General features: G+C 36.0%; 1 protein-coding gene across 4 annotated transcripts in view; it reads right to left on the reverse strand.

Annotated features, from left to right (window-relative positions):
* The window catches only part of lgs (BCL9 domain-containing protein legless), a 158,785-nt gene that overhangs the window by 16,489 nt on the left and 120,867 nt on the right, over positions 1–21,429 (reverse strand). For 3 of the 4 annotated variants that reach the window (XM_081762027.1, XM_081762030.1, XM_081762031.1), the window contains 6 exons: positions 18,209–18,316; positions 16,768–17,030; positions 14,693–14,899; positions 11,014–11,410; positions 8,045–9,061; positions 3,400–3,649 (listed from right to left, as the gene is read on the reverse strand). In XM_081762027.1, coding sequence (XP_081618153.1) covers positions 3,400–3,649; positions 8,045–9,061; positions 11,014–11,410; positions 14,693–14,899; positions 16,768–17,030; positions 18,209–18,316 — 2,242 coding nt within the window. The remainder of the gene's footprint in view (positions 1–3,399; positions 3,650–8,044; positions 9,062–11,013; positions 11,411–14,692; positions 14,900–16,767; positions 17,031–18,208; positions 18,317–21,429) is intronic. The other variant, XM_081762029.1, reaches the window with a different exon arrangement.

A 21,429-nucleotide genomic window follows, 5' to 3' on the forward strand; every position in this document is an offset into this window, starting at 1 on the left:
AGACTGCCACGAATCAGCTAGTAACCCCGTAAACTATGGACTCAATATTGATCTCGGTCATTTTGGATAATTTATTTTTCACCCTTCTCGTTCCCTATGCCGATGGAGCTGAAAATGGACTTATGTTAGACGTCATTGAGAGTGTCACTATTCATTTGAGCGACCCCAAAAGCTATGAATTCGACACTAATATCGATGCTCTCCGATTATTTTTACATGTCATCCTTTTTCCACCCCCTAGGGGTGTTTACCATCACAGTAATGTTTTCCAGGTTGTAAGTCATTTGTGTACGTCAATTTGTTTCTAAAAACCATTTCACATACCGAGTTTCCTCTTCTTAACATGAGAAAATCATGATATATTATATTCTTGGCATAAATTTTAAACCATCTCTTCCCCTTTGAACACCCCTTATCGCCCCTACACGCAAAAGAACGTTCTCTGCCAGACTTCGATAGTTATTTGTAAGTGTGCCAAGCCAACGGTGTAAATTTGCATATCGCACATGTAAACGAATAAACATTTATTTATATAAATGATGAAAACCAGAAACAAATTAAAACTCATTAAATGGAGTCCATATATGCAGAATTCTGCTCTCTTCATTGAATTGCAGTTTATTCTTGAAGTGGGTTCACATTAATTAGTATTGACTTCAGTCATAATAGCAATTACACTACTAAATCACCGATTTCTCATAATTCATCTTCACTTAATCCATTGTCATCCATTCATTTCATGATATAAACGAAGAAAATAGTGAAAACAATTTACATTGGAACTAAAACAATTTGCAAATTCTGACAGCACATATTTTGCCGTGGTGCCAGTTTGAGCATGTATGCAGGTACATTTGAAGAAAGCAGTTAAGTTTTAAAAACAAATGACAAAACCCAATCTCAACAATAATTTTTCAATCAACTCATCATATCAAAGTAATAAGGAATTCAAAGTAAAGTAAACTCCTTGACAATCTACGACTAGCAAGAGGTTTCTAGTTTTATGATGTGTGGTTAGCAGTGACCCCCATTGCAATTTATGTCTTTCTATGCGGAAGTTCGATACATGTTAAAGCAACTCTCTGATTGCCTCATAATGCTGAGTAAATTAAAAAAAATAAATAAATAAAATAAAATAAAAAAAATAAATAAAAAAATAAATACCCGGCCGAAAAGCAAACCCAGGTCCACGCACGCTACATATTCGACTACATGGGAATTGTTATTTATGTTGGGAAAAGATATACAGATAACAACTTGTTATTGTGAATTGATTTAATTGGAGTTTAAGTCTTCCTTTCAGCATCGAGGCTATATGAGACATGAACCTACAGCTTAATCGGGGATCCCAACCACATACGCCCCCACTAGGATTCAAACTCGAGTCTCCGCGGAAAAGGTGTGTCTCCTATCCACATCACATAAGAAAGCTCTTGTAATTGTGGAGAACACGAGTGAGAGTTGCTTATTGATAGGGATTTGAACAGATATAATTTATCATATTTGTATTTTCCCTACCGACATCCGAAGACAATGAGAATAAATACATACATCTTATTTGTTCTTGCTAGAATTATGATTTCTAAAACAGTTTTTAACAATTAAAAATACCTCCTCTATATTTTCGTGAACCTTATGGTATCAATAAAATTCAAGCTACATTTTCAGTACAACCATTAATCTCTTCCTACTGTTAAGTCAACCATGATAATAAAATTCATGCAGAAATAAATTACGAAATTAATGGAAAGTATAATACGTACTTAAGCTCCTTTCAAAAGCAATTTATGACAATAAAATTATTAAGTTGGTAATATAATATGGCAATTAACTTCAGAGCAAATAGCTTTTCCTTTTTAAATCTCTAATCTCATTACTTACAAGACATGAACGTCTTTAGAATGCAAAAGTGAAACGGACGTAAAATGTCGTTCAGAAAAAGGAAACAGCCACCGCAAACAAATAATACATAAAATTACACAGCACTTCACCTTTACAAGTATTATAGGGTTTTGAAAACAAGGGAAAAAGAAATAAAATTTAGCAAAAACAATTGCTCTGGCAGTTATTTACTCCAGAAAGGTAACCACATTTTAATACAAGAGATCAATAATTAATAATTTAGAAGAACGATAACGCAAATCTCGCCTTTTCACGAGCATCCACAGTTTATCAAAACCGCAGAGAACTCTATATGTATATTAGCCTTTGGCTAGCTGGGGGCTCAGCCCTCAGACCCCCGAGTCTGCTCGGCCTACGGCCTCGCATTTCTTATCTATCGGCCTTTCCATCAATATTAAATTTCGTGAAATTGCTCCTCGTGTTTCCTGAATCTGCCCATCCGGGAGCTTCGCCCCCACACGCTGTCTTTGCTCGTCCTACGGCCTCGCATCTCTTGAACCCGCAATTCTATAGTTTCTTTTCCTATTTCAACTATCTAAAAGATAAGATTTTGTATCCCAAGAAAACGCCCATTTAAATAGCATAGAAATTTCTTCATCCCTATTTAGACTCCAAAGAATTAAAAATATTCACTTTTGGCCATTTTCCTGTGGGTTTGTCCCGAAAAGCTACAATCATGCCAAATTTAATCATTGTAGCCCTACAGGAAGTGCTCAATAATTTGTCAGCTCGTGTAGTTTTATATACAGTTAAGATTAAGATATTAGAACTCTAATGGTTACATCCACACATATCCGCATCCATGCAGATCTCTACTTATTCTACTTATTGTTTATGAGTGCTGTCATAGATACGTGCTCACAAGCACATGAGAAATAACTGTCAGAATATTCAGGTGATTTTAATACAACTGTTAACCATTAAGCAGGCGCGTTGGAATATAACATACCCCACTATTGTAATGTAGCAGCATTGTTTCTTTAGGATTTCAACTGCTATTCGAGGTATCTGTCCACTGTTCTTTAACAAGTAAGCTGATGCAGTCCAATGTGTTTCATACGCGTTTGACTGGAAAATATTCTTCGTTTATTTCAAGTGGATGTGAATTGGAATCATAATGGCATTACACAAAGATGTCATTGATTCGAAAGTTACAAGATATTCAATGTAGTTGGAAATCCTGGGTTTATTAATATCATTAGAAATTGATAATTAAGTAATGTGATATGCATTATAACAGTAATGTGGAACTCAATAATGACAGAATGGTACTGTATCAGAGAAGTTCTTCATAATATATAAAGGTAGATAAATTTAATTTAGTTGGCAATCCTGAGTACAGTATTACTTATTATGGTTTATATATGATATACTAGTTAAAAACGATTCTGCATGTGATTGCTAACCTCCATGAAAAGAAACATATGGGGTATAACATTCCCCATGCGCCTGCTTAAGAATTAAAAAACAATTTGCTAATGATGTTTGCATACGTACGATGGAGACATCATATCCGTATCCCTGAGGCTGGTATTCGGTTGTTTCTGGATGGTTAATTCTTGGCCTTCAAAAGCATTTAGATACTGGATTTGTTGAGGTGACGGAACTGGCATAAGGTTCGGCTCCTTGGCACTATGATTTTGTGTTTGTTGCTGTTGCTGCTGCTGTTGTTGTTGTTGTTGCTGCTGCTGCTGTTGCTGCTGTTTTTGCTGAGCAAATGTCTGTAAAGTTCTTCCAAAGGTAATATCTGCCAGGAGAGAGAAGGAAATGTTCATATAAGTACAAATCAAGTTATAACGTTCGAATACGATTTCTAAAGTTCAAGTTTTATATGCCAAAATACGAACCCAGAATTTTACTGAATACATGCAAATACAAAAATACGCAATGCAGGTTTGTTAATTGAAAAATCTATCATCTCAAGTAACATTTTACAAGAATAATCAAAATTACTTCATTTTCTAATTCAAAGCATAAATTTCTCGGCCTTGCAAAGAACTGAAATCAAAAGCCTGACACGTTCAGTATTTAAACACAGATTATCATGTTTTGTAGAACGTCTTTCATACACAAGAGAAAGAAAAAAATAACTAGTTACATTCTGGCGTTTTCTAACTGGAATTTCAAGTATAGAATTTACATTCTACAGAGTCTGATTTTACAAATGACTAGAGAAAATCTTAAATATAGCCACCAGCTCTACATGCTTCTTACATATGACATCCATTTAACATGACATTTCATAATGAAAAAGATGTCAATACAGGTTATCAAGAAATCTGTAACTGACATTTAAATATTGATATGTATGCTATTTTGTCCAGCTGATGTGGATAAAATCTTGTTCCATTCGAAGAGAAATACAAAAAATATAGTGATCAGAAACTAATACCCATGTTAGAAAGATGTAAGGCTCGAAGCTTACACAGCTAATAGATATGCTATTAAGTATTTAAAAACAAATATTAAATATAGCTTTTGTATTTCTTTCTGCACCTGTTACGGAAATAAATTCCTGTATTTTGTTTTATGTCATTTTATACTTTCACACTTATTTTTGCTCTCTCTCTCTCTCTCATTATATATATATATATATATATACAGGGGCAGATCCAGGATATGGTCAAAGCAGGGACTAAATCATATTCTGCCGTTTTATCCAGTGTAAAGCTGAATCGAAGCCCATTTTATCCAGTGTATACCTGAGCGTCAAGGGCGGGGGGAACTATAGCCCCCCTTGGATCCGCCACTATATATATATATATATATATATATATACAGGGTATTAATGAACTATACCGAGAAACTAAGAAGTGATTCCTCACATCAAAACAAGAGAAAGTTGATATGGACCTGTGGGGGAAGTGCATAGTTTCAGAGCTAGAGCTGTCCAAAATCGCAAAAAAGCCAATCATGCATACGCAGTCCAAAATTGCACATTTCATTAATGTTCAATGGGTGTACAGAGTATTCCCTGCAGCGTGAAATTCGCAGACATGCGATCAACCGAATTTTGAGATATGCTCCGACTTTATGATTGGTCCAAGGTAGGCAAACGATAAGTCCTGATAGCAGTAAAGACGGAATCATTTGGCGCGATGTCAAAGTGTTAAGGATCGTAAGCACCACGGTCTCTCGTACTCGGAAAAACGCATGCTGCGATGTTTTCTTTCACGCTTATAAGCGAAGAAAACGTGAAATATACCGGGAAAAATACATAGCGTCACACGTTATTCTGCACACAAAAAGCATGGAGCTGCCGGTTCCTAACACTTCCAACTTCCCTCCGAAGCAGTGGATGTCCACTGTTGTCAAGGCTTACCTCCTGCCTACTTTGGACCCTCCTTGAAATCAGGGTATATCTGAAAACTCTATTTAGAGCATATCTGAGAATTACACCCTGTAGAGAATACCCTGTAGACCGATTAATAATTGATGAAATATGGACTTTTGGATTGTGTATGCGTGGCTTCCTTTACGCTGATAAGGACCACCATCCACAGTTTCTGCAATTGGAAATAGGGCCTGTTGAAATTTGGCTTTTTCGCGATTTTGGACAGCCCTAGCTCAGAAACTATACACTTTTCGCCATAGGTCCATATGAACTTTTTCTCTTATTTTGATGTGAGGAATCACCTCTTACAGTTTGTCGGTACAGTTCATTAACACCCTATATTATGTATATATTGTTGATTTTACATTTAGGTAAGAAGTAGTTCGTTTAATAGAAAACACCTGTCTCGGCATTTCATGTAAAAATACGTTTACTCTGTCAAAAGTTCCACTCATAAAACCAAGGATTTACTCCTTTGCCCGGAATTACGTTTTCCTTATCAAGGAAGCGTCAGAAATATTCAAACTTGTAAAATGAATCTCTTGATTAGATGATAATTCGTTAAGCTTGAACAATCTTCTCTTAAATGTTCACTCGTCATTGCAAATAAGATAAATCACTAGAAACTACGAGGATTTATTTTTCTAAATGAATTGTGTTTGTAAAATTGCAACAGATAGAAAGAATAGGCGCTCCAGGCTGGGTTGTATTTGTACAACAGCGTATGGAATATGACTAAATAATTGGTTGGATTAAATTTAGTGTTCCTCTTCAGCACCGAAGATACATGAGATAGGGACCTACAGTTTAAGATGAAATCCGATCCACCATAAAGCGTTCAAATTTCAAAATTCTCCCACCGGAAATCGAACCCGAAACTCAATGCACCAAAGGTGTACCCGTTAGCAAGTAAGCGAGGACTACGAACAATAAAAGTATCAAAGGGATGGTGAATATGTGAGTTCAGCAGGGCTTTCGGATTTGTAGAAACAGCATTAATGTGATAACATGGTTTTTGCAGACTGCAGTGGATAATACACAAGCAAACATGAAACGTCTGAGTAAGTGTCACTATGTTTCATCAAAGAGCGCAATATAAATAGGTGACTGCGTTCAAATGGGCCATATGTTTGGCCTACGGGAAGGTAACTTTCCGTACTGCAAAATTGGAGCACGTACAGGGCATGCCGTCACGACAATTATGGGTGTGTGGTAACCATGGACAGAAGACAACCGTACGCAAAGACGATCAAGCATTGAACCATGCAATCTGACCACACTACGAGACATCTTATTGCTGGGATATAACGGTTCTCCAGATGAAATTACCGATTCTCATAAAAACAGCGTTATAAGGCATTTCTAAGGCACACATGCAGTGCCTGTTTGATTCCATGCCACGACGTATAGAGTGGCTCTGATTACAGCATGTAAAGGTTCGCGCCATATTGTTTATCAAGGTTAGGAATGTTGTACATTTTTGAACTTCGTAATATTTTTTACGGTGATATAACCTGTGGTATATTTGCGTATAGTCTGTGGTATAAGATTTATTTCACTCACAAGTGACTTCTTGGGTTGCAATTTTCGCAAACAGCAGTGTGAAGCTTTCAGTATATACAGTAAAACATGTTAACCTGGCCACCTGCTCATCTTGGCCTGGTTCGTCTTGAACCTGCATTTTCCCATACGACATTCATTAGATATTACTCTGTAAGTTGGCCACCTGTTTATCTTGGAAGTTGGCCGCACTGAAGCAATATTTATCCTATGATGGTAATGATATATTTACCTGCGTATCTTGGCCACGCAAAATACCGTTTTGTTATTTTTCTTAACTCTTTCGTATTCCCATATGAGGGGCAGATGTTCTGTATTTGTGACTGAAGATAAAGAAGCATGGATTCCCACGATTTGGTCTTGGAGGTCAATGGCCAGAACACTACCCTAATAAAGTGTTGGTGAAGGAAGAAGTGAATAAGAAAAAGCATGTACAAGAATTCAGGAAATGATAGTATGTGTTTACCCTGTCTGTTTTGGTAAAACCATTAGCGAGCTATATCGGCTCCTTTTATCAGTAAGGACCTTTAGTAATTCGGAAAATCCTCGAGGTTAAAGCTAATTATCTGAATTGTCAACTATTGGCACCTGACGGCTTGTCCAAAGGTAGCGGAGGTTTTTAGATATGAATTCTCTTAAGATTTTCTCAAAAGATCTTTTACTCCGAGGGAAACGCTTGTAGCTCATTAACAAGAGGTAGTTAACTACAAAATTAGAATGTGCATATGTGCCAAAAAGAATAAAAGAAATACGTCTAGAATGAACCACCATGAATAAATTTGATATTAATAACTAATTCGCAATTTTTCGAAGATATCTGCAAAAATATATTCTCCTGTTCCTATATTAAACATACTGTAGTAATTTTTTCTAGTACTGTACATTGTTATGATTACTCTATATACACTATATAAAAGTACCTGTCGTGCCATTGCTTTTTCAACTTTTACAATGAAGTAACACTAAAAATCCTATTCTAAAATACACCAATTACATATATTCTCTGTAAGTTGACCACTTTTCAATGGAACCGATGGTGGCCAACATAGACAGGTTTCACTGTACTTAACACTTTTAAGTATGCTTTTTATTAATTTATTTTCGACCTGCAACTTCCAATCTCTCTAAAACAAAGTTTCAAAACATGTTAAATGCGTCATAATACTGACTATTCATTGGACAAACAATTTCTATTGCTACTACAAGAATTAGAAAAAATATTTCGTAGGATAAAAAAATGGAACTTACCTTGAGGTTGCGGTTGAACAGAAGACGTTGAGCTAGGTGGCTGGTTACTAGATCCTTGCGTTGTTGCAGGAAAGTCATTCGAACCATTTTGAGGTTGTCCGATTTCTTTCCTGCTCATGTTCGGAGACGGATGTGTTGCAGATACTGGAGTACCTGGATTACTAGGGTTTAATGGCCTACTCGGATTAGGTGAATCCATTGGTGTACTGTGCAAGCTCGTCGGACTTGGGCCTGGCAGTCTTGAATTGCTACCACCGATGGAAAACTGTCTATTAGTGTCAGCTGGTGAACTGAGTCCTGAAGCTGCACGTGGAGATGGAAGGGACAAATTTGAGGTAGGATTTGTTGGAGAACTTGGGGTGGGACTAGGAACGGCTGTTGGCACACTAGCGGAGCGCGTAGTCTGATGATAGGGTGGCGGAGGACCTTGCATTCTCGGTCCTGTAACAACGCCTCTGCCAACCCCCTGACCACTTCCCATCTGCTGTCCAACAGGTCCAACCATAACACCACCTGGACCACCTACAGGTATATTCATCATCGAAGGTTGCGTCTTCTTTTTCCTGTCTTCATAAAACTGGTGTTGAAGTTTCTGCCACTCAATCTGTGCAGCCATTGATGCTGGTGGATGAAGATTCGGTCCTGGTCCAGTACCCGTCATTATTCCCTGTCCCATCATCATGTTCTTTTGATTCATCATCACATTAGAACCATTTCCACCACCGTTTCCATTTCCTCCAGGTCCTAATCCCATCATACTTTGCGGAGAGAGCATTACACCTTGAGAAACCATCATGCCTTGCTGAGGAAGTGCTCCTGGTTGAGACGGAACCATCGGCTGTGTTTGGCCCATCATATTACTTTGAGCGGGACCAGAACCCATATTTACACCATCTGGGGTAGCCGAAGATTGGTGTTCGGGAAAAAGAATTTGCTGCATTTTTCGGAGCGTGGCCAACTGTTCTTCTCTATGTTGCCTCTGCTGAGGCGTTAGGTTTTCATCAGGAACTTTAACACCTAGAATAACATACATGATTCGTGAATTGTCGGGATTCTACAACAGACACTCAATATTAGTAGATCAACTCATCTTTCTAAAAGTATAGATCCAGGATTCGATGCATCTCTGTTATGAAAGCATTTCTAAACTGAATGAGGTTATTTTGCGATCTTAAATAATATAATCAAATAATTAATCTATATTGAAGTACAAAAAATGTTCGATATGGAATGAGTTTCAATAATCACTTAAACAAGTCAATTAACTCTTCTGTGTTGGAAAATATGCTTAGCTTTCAGTTAATTCTGACTACTTCTACTCACTCTTTCCCTTTCAAACTGCGGAATATTTACGCTAAGTTGCTTTCGTTGGCAGGCCCGTATTTATATATTGTGCGCCCCTTTGCTCTAAATAAGTTGTCCCCCCGCGCACTAACTTATGTCTCAATTAAGGAAACAAGCCGTGATTTTGCAAATATATCAGATCTTGAGTAGCAGTTTAGGCATTATAAGTTATAAAATTTGCAACGTATTTTTAAATGGCCTAATTCTCTAAATGATTATTGTGATGTGGTGTTAAGACAGATGGACCATAATAGATAGAAACATGAAATTTTAACGTTTTAAAGCTCTCAGAGAGATGATCCAAATGACCTGTTCCAGGTCCCAGGTCACACCTGAGCTGAGATATGGGGCTGCAAAGTCCCCATAAGAATAACATGGGGCATTTTTAAAATAATCGAAAACGACCAACATTAGAGTTGAATTCATAGTTTTTTTGCGATCGCTGAGATGAATAGAGTTTTAATCTAATTCAACTTCAAGATCACTCCACTCTCCAGGGACGGGACGAAATTTTAAAAGCAATCGAAAGCGACAGATATTAGTGTTGAATTCTGTTTTCGCGATCGCTGAGTTTAACGGAATCAGTTTTCATGATGTTCAAGTTCATCCTCACCCCTTGGGGTGGGGTGGGGTGGGAGAGGATGACTTTTAAAAATTATCAGATAAGCTAGCTAATTGGTAACTACTGACTGAACCTGTCTACTCAGCGCATCGTTCTGTTATGACCATGAGTCTCCTTACTTACACAAGTAAAGGGTAGGAGACTCACAAAGGAAGTGAATTGCTATGTATAGATGTTAGAGTGAGTTTGTAGCAAACTTGTAGAAGTAACACGATATCAATTGAATTTTTTTTTGTAATAAATCCATATCCGTCCGAGTACGCCTCATATCGTCTCTTGGGGCCTTTGAAGTTGCCAGCATGCAATAGATGTCATTCAGATTTACTCAAAGCGCCTGCAATGTTCGTCAACCCGCCATACATAACTTCCCTACTGGTTGAATAACACCGTAGTTTCGGCCTACAACAATGTTAATCTTATGGGCTCAAAACGGCTCCATAAATGTTGAATAGAACAATAACGTCACGGTTTATGAAAATTTGAATGAGAACTGGACAATCTACACAAAATTCGAAATCGACCAGTGAAAACGGCATGTTTCTAGCACTTGTGGTTTTCGAGATCTCATTGTCGGAAATACTGGAGAGAAACATATAAATTTAGCATTTTAATATATAGATTGTAATTAGAGCGAATTAAACACATTAACATATTTCCTCGTGCTTACAGGGACTCTTTTACTTTATTGTGAATCTTTTAAAAAATTCAAAATTTTGCCATCCCCTAAATTCTGCGCCCTGTGTTCAAGCACAGAATAGCACTTACCTAAATACGGACCTGTTCGTCGGAAATCCTTGTATTCTATTTTCAAAAATCAAATTCTGAGGTATTACACATTAATTCTAACCAAGTCATAAATTTGACTTGTTTCATTTCAGTATCATTTTACTGAAGTAAGTAAGAAACAAGAAACTTGATTCTGGACTTCGAATCTACGGATTCACTAGATTTTCCTTTAGAAACCTAAAAGATATTCTTGTGACATAAATTCGTTACGACTTACCTGTAAGAGATGGTTGCTGTACGTTTACCATCTGGCTTGAAGAATTAGCAGGATTTATTCCAGGACTTTCTACATCTGTTCCTCCTGGTATCACAGAACTTGAGACAGGAGGCAACGTAGGACTTTGCCCAGGCAGTACTGCGGTGTTACTTGTACCTGACATCATGTTTGGTCCACCGCTTCCAGGAGAATCAACCATCATGCCGGTACCTTGCATTAAAGGACTTTCTATACCGCTGTTTTTAATAGATGCCCCAGGAATCATGGAGTTCGCCTGCATAATAGGACTACTCACTGGACAGCCTGACATGTTATTTGGGCAAGATTGCAGTACTGGTGGATTGGCACCAGAACCAACTGGACTCATGTTTGCAACCGACGTCATGGCATTATTGCTCTGGAAAGAGTTAAGCACAAACTTGAAACCATGAATTTGGTAATCATGAAACTTAGGGTAAAATACATATATATATATATATGGCCTGAAGTTCTATACATATATATATATATATATATATATATATATATATATATATATATATAGAGCTCTATCACATAATACTGTTAAACAAAACTTGTACATCATCGCTACGTAGCCAAATCAATGGAACTACGGACCAAAAGGTAATGAGTATCGGTTAAGTGGTAAGACATCTTATTTCCTCCAATTTATACAATGCATAATGGAGTAACAGTCACTACCGACAAATTACGTGTATAATTATAAAAATAAAAAACATTATTTTATTTGCACGGATGTGGACAATGTAATTAGAACAAATCAATACTTTATGTAATACAGTTGCTGAAATTTTAGTGTTACAAATAGGTTATTAACATTATTTTCCAGTATATAATAAAGGTCAAACAGCAACAAATTTCTTCTTTCAGGTGCCACTTTGCATATATATAATTTGTGGATCAATAAATGAAGGTAATTAATTAAAAGAAACTCACTTTAATGTCTATGTAAACCTACATATCTTTACAGAGAGCTTTACTTCGATTTTCATTTGTATTTCCCAATTTCCTTTCGTTAGCTTCTGAATCGGCCAAATGAAAAAAAGAAAATATTCCAGTCAAGTGTCTGGAAAGATAATAGATTTATGACATCGCAACACCATTTAACTAAATAAGCAATTAAGTCGGTAAAGTGCTACTTGTGTATGTGTCGGATAAGAACAGAGGAATAAATATACCGCTTATATTTGCACAGGAAGAAAATAAGTGATTGTTTCTTGTTTAGCTGGATGTTTTAGTATTTGGTGAGGCTATCCCTAGTATGGGTGGAACTCTACGTCTGCAGAACGTTTTAATGCTGTTGTGGAAAACCTCAAGACTTCAATCATCCACACTTACTCGATATTGAAATATTGCAGGATCTAATAAATTTTCAATGACTAAAATAGTCCAATAACTTACGGGCAATGATAGACAAGAAACCAGTTTTCCCTCGAAAATGTAAATATTGCAGGACAATGTTTAGCAGACGGGGTCCAGCTATTTTTTCTAAAAAATATTACAACTTCAGTAGTTTTTGTTCACATTAGGTTAGTTCAGGTTAGTTTAGGTTAGGTTTGGTTAGTTTATGTTAGATTATGTTAGTGTAAAGATCCAGCATAAATTTCGAAAAAAATTATAGAATTTCGCTTATTTCTATTGTTATTTGGTTAGTTTAGGTTATGTTAGGTGTAAGTACTTGCATCTTCCATTTCTCCTGTAAATTTTGTATTTTTTACGTACTTCTGGACCCCTTCTGCTAAACATTGACCATATTGCAGCCCATAATTCCTCGGTTATCTATATTTCTTATGCCAATTTCCATTACATAGAGTATATATATATATATATATATATATATATATATATATATATAATAAAATAAAAATCTTAAGCCACTTAGCCAGTGGTAAAAAAAAAAAAAAAAATATACCCACGCTATTTTTAAGTGTGGTTTGGCATATTTTGACTATGGTACAATTTGATCCACTATCATTACGGCGCGCTGTAGTCCGATGCACCATTTCAGTTTGTAAATCTTGTGCTGATTTGTTAAATATAGCCAGAGAATAATTCAAAGTTCGAACATTTTGACAGTAGTCTCTTCGCCTCGGTACAGAATTGTACATACCATTTTTCGCACACTATTGTTTCACAGAAACAATGAGCCACACACGATCAGCCAGTTCTTTGAAGGAAGCAAGATAATTAATCCTATTTCTTGTTAAATTCACTGAGCGGAACGTACGACTCCAATGTACAAGCATTTTCTCTTAGTTTAACACTCCCACAATTATTTGTTGAGGCTAAGAGAGACGCTTATGATGAGATGGATGATAATGGTGGAATTAAGGAAGTGGGAGTAAACGGAAAATCCACGCACACGGTGTTTGTTAATCACAAAGCCCATTTGGCGGGAACTGAGATGAATCAGGGACCCCACGTGAAAGAGGTAAGTACTCTACCACAGCAACCACAGCATCAACAACAAGTATTCGGTATTCGTCATTGGTAATAACAAGTATTAAAATGAATTTTGCTCTGCAATGCTGATCTGTTTTTTCGAAACTGTAGCATGTATCAGCTGGGTGAGTACCCCCCCCCCCCTCCCAAGAATATCCAGTTTTTATTGATCTCCCGTAAATTGTGTTCACAGAACACTTAAAACTGATAGATATACACGAACGAATTAAATAATTCGAACACTAATAAGATCGCAATTTTCTGTAAATATATAAATTTCGAACAATTCTATAATTTACACTTATTTCTAGTTAACACCAAGTACCATCTTGAATTCTGGATTAAAGATTCGAACTTTGGATACGTTAAGTTATATATAGAGCATGTATTTCACCAACACAGGTATTCTTAAAGACGATAGAAGAAACCGAAGATCCGTACATTAGCCATTCAGTGATGACGGAGTTTATTTCAAATGTTACAGAAGTTGGATTCTCAGAACAAAATGTTTTATGATAAAATTCGCACTAAACTACAAAATAAAAAGAAAAATCAATATATCAATTCAGACTAAACTACAAAAAAAGCAACAAAAAAGCAGCAGTATGCGCACAACACTAAACACAGCATGCAACTCACAGATTACGGTCTTCCTTAACCACTTACGAAAATGGAGGTTCCTTTCATTTATTTCACTGCATCTTAATTTTAGAATAACTTCTCTCCACTGTTCAATTTTCTATCCTGTAATGGTTAAGTTACAACCTTTATCGGCTACTTACCTTTCTTCTGTGGTATATACATTGTTAACGCCGTGTTTGCTAAGCATACGAAAAGTAATGATCATTAAGAATATATCTGAAACCTAATCATACACAAATTATTTGTAATACAGCAATCTGAAAAATGCAATCTGGGGGGCTACCAAGAAAATCACGAATTCTTGTATTACAGAAAGAGAGAGAAGAAAAACATACCACACTCGATATAATTGTCTGCGCTATAGTAAATTCTTAAAAGCCCACACAGGAAATAGTGAATATTGGGAAGAGTCATTCAAACTGATCTTGAAAGGCTCCAGACTTGGTGCTATATTTATTAGCAAATACCGAAACCATTAGAAACAGATTTTCATATTTCTCTGCGACTCCTTTTGGCAGTAGAATAATGGTATGGAAAATGAAACTGGTGTCAATTGCCACATTTCAGAACTCACCTGATTCCAGGTTCCCATAGGTCCTGAACCTGAAACAGGACCCATTTCACCCATCATATTGTTGGAGCCTTGAAAACCACCAGGGGGGCCTAAAGAATTCAATCCTCTCATAGCACCAGGACCTCCTTTCTGTTTCATCTGAGCAAGGCTATTGAGCCACTGTGCTGGATTCTGACGGTTAAATTGATTCATTTTCAGAGGGTGTTTCTAAGGGAACAAATAAAATTTATTAGTAGTTTCTCGAAAGTTCCAGAGCTGCCTATCAAATTCGTTCCACGGTAAGACTGAAAGATTCACTAACAATACTGTTTTAGTTAGTGAAATGAATGCTTTCCAAAATTATTCGTTAATAATGTTGAAGGACCACGCACATTCACACTTTGAATTTCGCAATGTTGAGCTTACATATATATACTATCTGATCTCAATATCGATATAATTATTTTGTTTCTTTATTTCTCTTACATATAATTTATAATTTCGACGACTGTTTATATAGCGTTAAGAAAACCTTCAAACCAAAATTATTTCAAATGGATGCTAACGTAATTTCTTGACCAGTGTAAAATACGGCAAATACGACTGAAATATGCAAGTTAAGACTTGGTACGCACTAACTGAGATAGAATGTATGTACTTCATAGCTACTTAACTATGAAGCTGATTTAGGAATCGATTATGTTAAAAATGGCATCAACGATGTCCAGAATGTGTATCAGAATTTGTTAATAATAATAAAATAATAATAGAAATACCGGAATTTAAGATAAAGTTATTTTAAAATAATGAAAAATGATCTTACTATCCAGCACAACGTTTTTTCCCACCATAACAATAAAGGTAGTAAATATTATTGCGTAGAATGTACTGTCAAAGCATTAAGAGCATTTTAATGGCGCAAAATAATCATGGGTCAATAGAAGCAATTTTATGTTGTACTTGCCCAATACCACAAGCATTTATCTTGTAATTACTTGCTTAAAGTAAAATGTGCATGTTTTTCTAATAATTATTTTATCTAAGAGTAGCATAAGCTACAGCTCATGGAACTGCACTGAGATACACAACAAGTGTTTTGTTTTGCCTGATTTCATATGTATATATAAAACGTAAGTTTGGTTCCCCTTTTCACTTTTAGCAATATAATTGTAAGAAAAAAAACAAACATTTAAATACTTCAGTAGGAGCAGCTACTCAAACTCGAGATACTAAATACAGGCATAAACGGCTTTCAAAGGTCAGTTTAGACTTGCTACTCCGACTAGAACCTCCATTTTCACTAAACATTTGTGACTATTTTATTTCGAAAGAAGGTTGCTAGAGTAACCATTTCGAAAATTCAAACTATCGACACAAACACACAAGAAATGACAAGAAAACAAAGCAGTGTATAACACGCCATTCATTACAAACTGAAGCAGAAAATATGGAAAAAATTTGTTATTTGTTAAGAAGGACCATTCACTGGCACATTCAGATAACGCACTTGACACTAGTACTTTCCAACACTTAAAGCTATATACGGGACATTTTATGATTTCATGCATAGCTCTTGTCTATATACGAACTCAGTATAACAAAAAACAAATATTACACACAGAAGAAATTACGAGACCAATAAAGATGTTCTGTTAGATTATACTATATTACAAATAGCGGTTAACAATATATCTAGATGAAAATTAAATATTTTTGGAATTTTATCCCAATATCGCTTAGATTGGGTTCATTCATTTTTAATTTTTCCATACGGTCGTATCTTATTTAGTGAATATTATGAAAGTTTATCCATTCAAGTACAAGTTCATAAGAAAATCAATTACACATCAATGCTTAAAACATATTCTTCCATACCTAGTTTTAAAACATTAGTATTAGATCCTTTTCACTCAACGTCTTTTAAAAAACGCAGGAAACGCAGTACAGCGTGATGTATTACGTAATATAGAAATACTACACAATACTAGGTAATATTAAAATAAAACAAAAATTAAAATCATATTTACTGGACCAGCTTTCAAACTCAAAATTAAGTACCCTTTGTGCATGCAAGAAGAGAGGTGTTGTTCATTTACCTCTAAGAACTTCTTTGTTCCAGGTTGAGCACAGTGATACGCTATAATAGATGCAAACTGTCCCTGCAATACTGATTCGGCGGCCTTATTTGCTAAATTTGTAGAAAAGACGAATATCTGGCTTTGCTGTTGCATATATTGAGCTTCCATAGTTCCAGGTTGTTTATTAATCACATTACTTGGCAAAGGTTGAACACCATCTGATGTAGGACACGCTGAACTCTGCAAACCCATTCCCATTCCTGGCACATTTTGACATGAATCTGAAAAAAATATATAGCAGGTATCACATTACAGTTGGGATAATACAAAACTGTCGCATCACTCGAAATATTTGGTCTTGATCCATTGAACGAAGTGACCTCTAGCCCTTGCAGCTATTTCATTACAGCTGGAATAGTTATGAAGTATGTAATTCCCTTGAAATGTTACCTTTTTCTATCTTTCTATCAGAAAATTTTCTGCATTTACTTCTTCATTCGAAAATGAAAAGAAAAGAAAAAAAAGTTGAAATTAACTTACTTTGTATGAAGTTGAATGTCTCTGATATACATGCTGAAGTCAAGTTTACATTTCAATTATAGTGTTTTTTTAAGAACTTATATTCCTTTCAAAAATATTCTAGTAACTCTCTCTCTCTCTCTCTCTCTCTCTCTCTCTCTATATATATATATATATATATATATATATATAGGATGTTTCAAAACAACACCCACAACGTTTGAGAGGTGATTCCTGATACGAAGATAAGACAAAAAAGTATAGACCAACCTGGGTGCACAAATGTTTCCTTTCGGACTTATAGGCTGCCGAGAACATGAAAAAATAAACTTTAAAGGTCCATAGTTCCAAGATGAGATCTACAGTAGTCGGGTCAAGACTTCACTTAGGAACTGGTATGTGCCTTATCCGAATATCCGACTTTTAGAACCCTACGGAACTTCCGCAACTATTTTTATAGAGGTAGTTTGTGAGTACTTCAGATTACATGTCCGTAGCCAAACTCCCTCCATAAAAATTGTTGCGTGAGTACCTTAGGATTCTGAAAGTTGGATATTTGGATAGAGCACATACTAGTTCTTAAGTGAAGTCTTGGACCGACTACTGTAGGTCCCATAGTTTTAGAGCTATGGACCTCTAAATTTCATTTTTTTTTTTTTTTTTTTTTTTTGGTGTGTATTTTCGGCAGTCTATAACTCCGAAAGGAAACATTTGTGTAACCAAGTTAATCTAAACTTTTTGTTTTGTCTTGGTGTCAGGAATCACCTCCCAAACGTTGTCGTTTTGAAACACCCTATATATATATACACAGAGAGAAAGAGAGAGAGAGAGACTATCAGGTGAGGGCCTATTTAACAACATATTTTTAAGAAGAAAAAAAACAGTGACATCTCGCAAAAACGATTAGATTTTAAATAATTTGCTACACCCCAACAATTACCTGCACTGAATTCCTGGTTACTACTGCTTGTTGAAACATCTTCTGTTTTCACAGCGCTGCATGCGGGCAAAGCTTCCGGCAAACTACTTTCGGTAGTTCCAGGTTTGGCTACGAAAGGGAAAATTTTAAGATAAACAACATCCTTTTATATTATTTATATAAACAGAATCCCACGTTTCATTAAACAGAATGATTTAAGAATTACATAAACATTGGCAGCACACTATTTTATTTTCAACTTCTTGCTTGTCAAAAATATCGATTTTACCAATACATTATAATTTTTGCCACTAGTATGACTCACTTAGATTACAAAAAGATACAAGCTCTTCTCAAAATAGTATAACTAAATGTAAAAATATGGTATATACGAAAATACGTACACCTTAGGTGTAACTAAACATACATATCTTTCATTTAAACAGTTTAAAAGAAAGTAGGAACATAATATAAGTTGTACTGTAATGACCATTACTGTGCTGGACTTGAAGAGAATGGGAACCATTGGCGAGTATTTGTGTGATGAATCCTAGGCTTCCTTGAAGTCTAAGATAATGTGTTCTTCAAGGACTGTGCTAATATGAATTAATATAAATGACCTACTTCGCAAGCAAGGACAAGAAGAACCCAGGATCTACGTAACCCAGTGCCACACCTGAACTCAAAAATGACAAATGAAAACACTGACTAATATCTCAAAACAAAAACCGATGATACACACAGGAAGCATTTAACAGTGTTGTTGTAATATTGGTCTCAGGCGGTACTGGTAATCCAAAACACACCTACAGTACAGAACTATATTTAAAGTATACGCTTGAGTAAAACTGATAGGAAATTCACTGGAGTCAGTGATGACCTCAAGGGGTGGCCGGGCACCGACGTCCCTCCTGGAGCCACGAAACTCCTCCGGGAAAATCTGAAACCACCACCGACTGAAGTGCTGAAATAGATACGTGTTCTATCTTTCAAGCTACTAAAGGTAAGTCCCGGGACCCAAAGAGGATCATAGGCCTAGTCACCCTTCTGAACTAAACTACACAAACAAAGAACACTAGATGAATAACACCTCAAACACAACCTTGTCATACGCAAAGACACAATGAAGCAACACTATTCCTCAGATTGGTCTCAGTTGGGACAAGTGATGAAATTGTCTCGTCTGTATAGAAAAAAAAAGAAAAAAAAAAAAAAAAGATAGAAATAAATGTTGGAAAGGAGATTGCATGGACAAGAGCCACAGCAGGAACGGCATTGATGATCAAGTAAGAAACATAAATGCCTCATTTTACAAACAAGAAGTGGGACTAGGGCCCCGGTGGCTCAGTACCCACCTGAACACTAACAATTAGAATGAGAATACTAAATGAGTGATGCCTCAAACAAAAGCATGTCTCTCCAAACGGATCAATTAAACAGATATTGTTTAGTCTGGTCCCAGTTGAGATTTGGTGCGAAAAATAATTGTCTTGTAGCAATTAACGCTTTCCCCAGGGTGCCTGAAATTCAGTGTTATATACGAATTGCAGAAACAAGAACGACAGAATAGAAACTGCATCCATGCATTAATATGAATGAATACAAATGTCTTCCTTTGCAAGAACAAAGAGAACCCAGAGACAAACGGAACACACCAATTTTAAATGAGTACAACTTCTGATATCGATAGATGAAATGTTCATACAATCATTTGTATCTGTGCAATTCATTTGTAACATTAATTTCAGACATCCCGAAATACACGTTTACCACAGAAAATATACATTTTTCGCACCCAGCCCTAAGTGGTACCAAATTAAGAAATGATACTGCTTAATTGTTTCTTTGTGGGTAGTAAGCTTTTATTTAAGGTAGCACTCAGCTAGTGTTCTCATATAAATTGTTTTAGTTCTGATGGGTCTTTGCATTATTGTAGTTCCAAGACCTAACTTCAGTAGTCAGAAAGGTAGAATACTTTCATTAATTTGAGCTCTCTCATAGCTAGTCGGTTGGAGTACGCGCCTTTGGCGTGGGGAGACCCGGGTTCGATTTCCGACGGGAGCTCATGTAGTTCGGATCCCACGTTAAAATGTACGTCCACATCTCATATAGCCTCGCTGCTGAACCGGACTCCATACTAAACTCAAAATCAAATTAAATGAACTTTAATTAATCTATTTAGGCACTCCTGTGAATTTCCGATGAGTTTCAGCAAGCATATACAGTTTTAAAAGTATTTTTCTACAGCAGATATGTTTCGAGTTACCAGCAAGGTTGGGTAATTACGCGTAAAAAAAGGTTTTCTACGTGACGCGTAAAAACGCGTAATTTACGTAAAATACGTAACAAATTAGAAACAGGTCTACAAATTAAAAGAAAACGTTCTACGCGCTGAGCTTTAAAAAAATTCTTCCTAAAATTGTATGAATCTAGCTGGATTTTGCAAAACTTAATCCGTAAGCATAAACCAGAAATTTTGTATTGACTTTGTAAAGTAGCATTGTATAATACGGTTTGCACGCGTGACTGTTCAAAACCCATTTAATCATGTTTCATGTTTTAAGCCCTCTGTAATCGAGAAAAGTTTTATGCCAGGGAAGCCGTGGGAGAAACTATTGTGCAATACAACAATGGTAAGCGTTCGTGGTCTCCCATTTGTGACGACCTTCTGCAATGTCTGAGAAAAGCATCACGAACAAGTAGAAGAGTTTCTGTTGAAAAACCTCGGCCCTTCAGGAATAACTAGCTACCAGCAATATCGGAGAAAATGTGGAAAATTTGAAGAACTTATGAAGAAGGGAATTACAACACCACGCACATTCTGGTATTTCGCTACTCGGCAACATAAGGAATTATCAGAATTTGCTATGAAGTTACTGAACATCCTAGCATCTTCAGCGCAAATTGAAAGACTTTTCTCAAATTGGTCCTTTGTCCATAACGTCACAAGGAACCGGCTCAGCTTCGAACGTTCGAAGAAACTACTTCAAATATACTACACCCTCAAATTACAAGACCACTCAAGTTATGAATATTAGTGTGATTAAGAGTATTGTGTTCGAATTGTACTAAACTATAATGGAAATGGCATGTAACATTTTTTTTTTTTTTTTTTTTAGAATTAAAATAATGGCTGTTTTAAATGAAATGATATACTCAGTATTAATGGAACCAAGTGAAATATATTTAGAATTCGAACTAGGAAGAAAGACAAATTGTTTCTTTCCAAAAACAACGAAGAA

Source organism: Thermobia domestica, chromosome 6, assembly GCF_964235325.1.
Source record: "Thermobia domestica chromosome 6, izTheDome1.hap1.1, whole genome shotgun sequence".
In the NCBI taxonomy this organism is placed as follows: Eukaryota; Metazoa; Arthropoda; class Insecta; order Zygentoma; family Lepismatidae; genus Thermobia; species Thermobia domestica.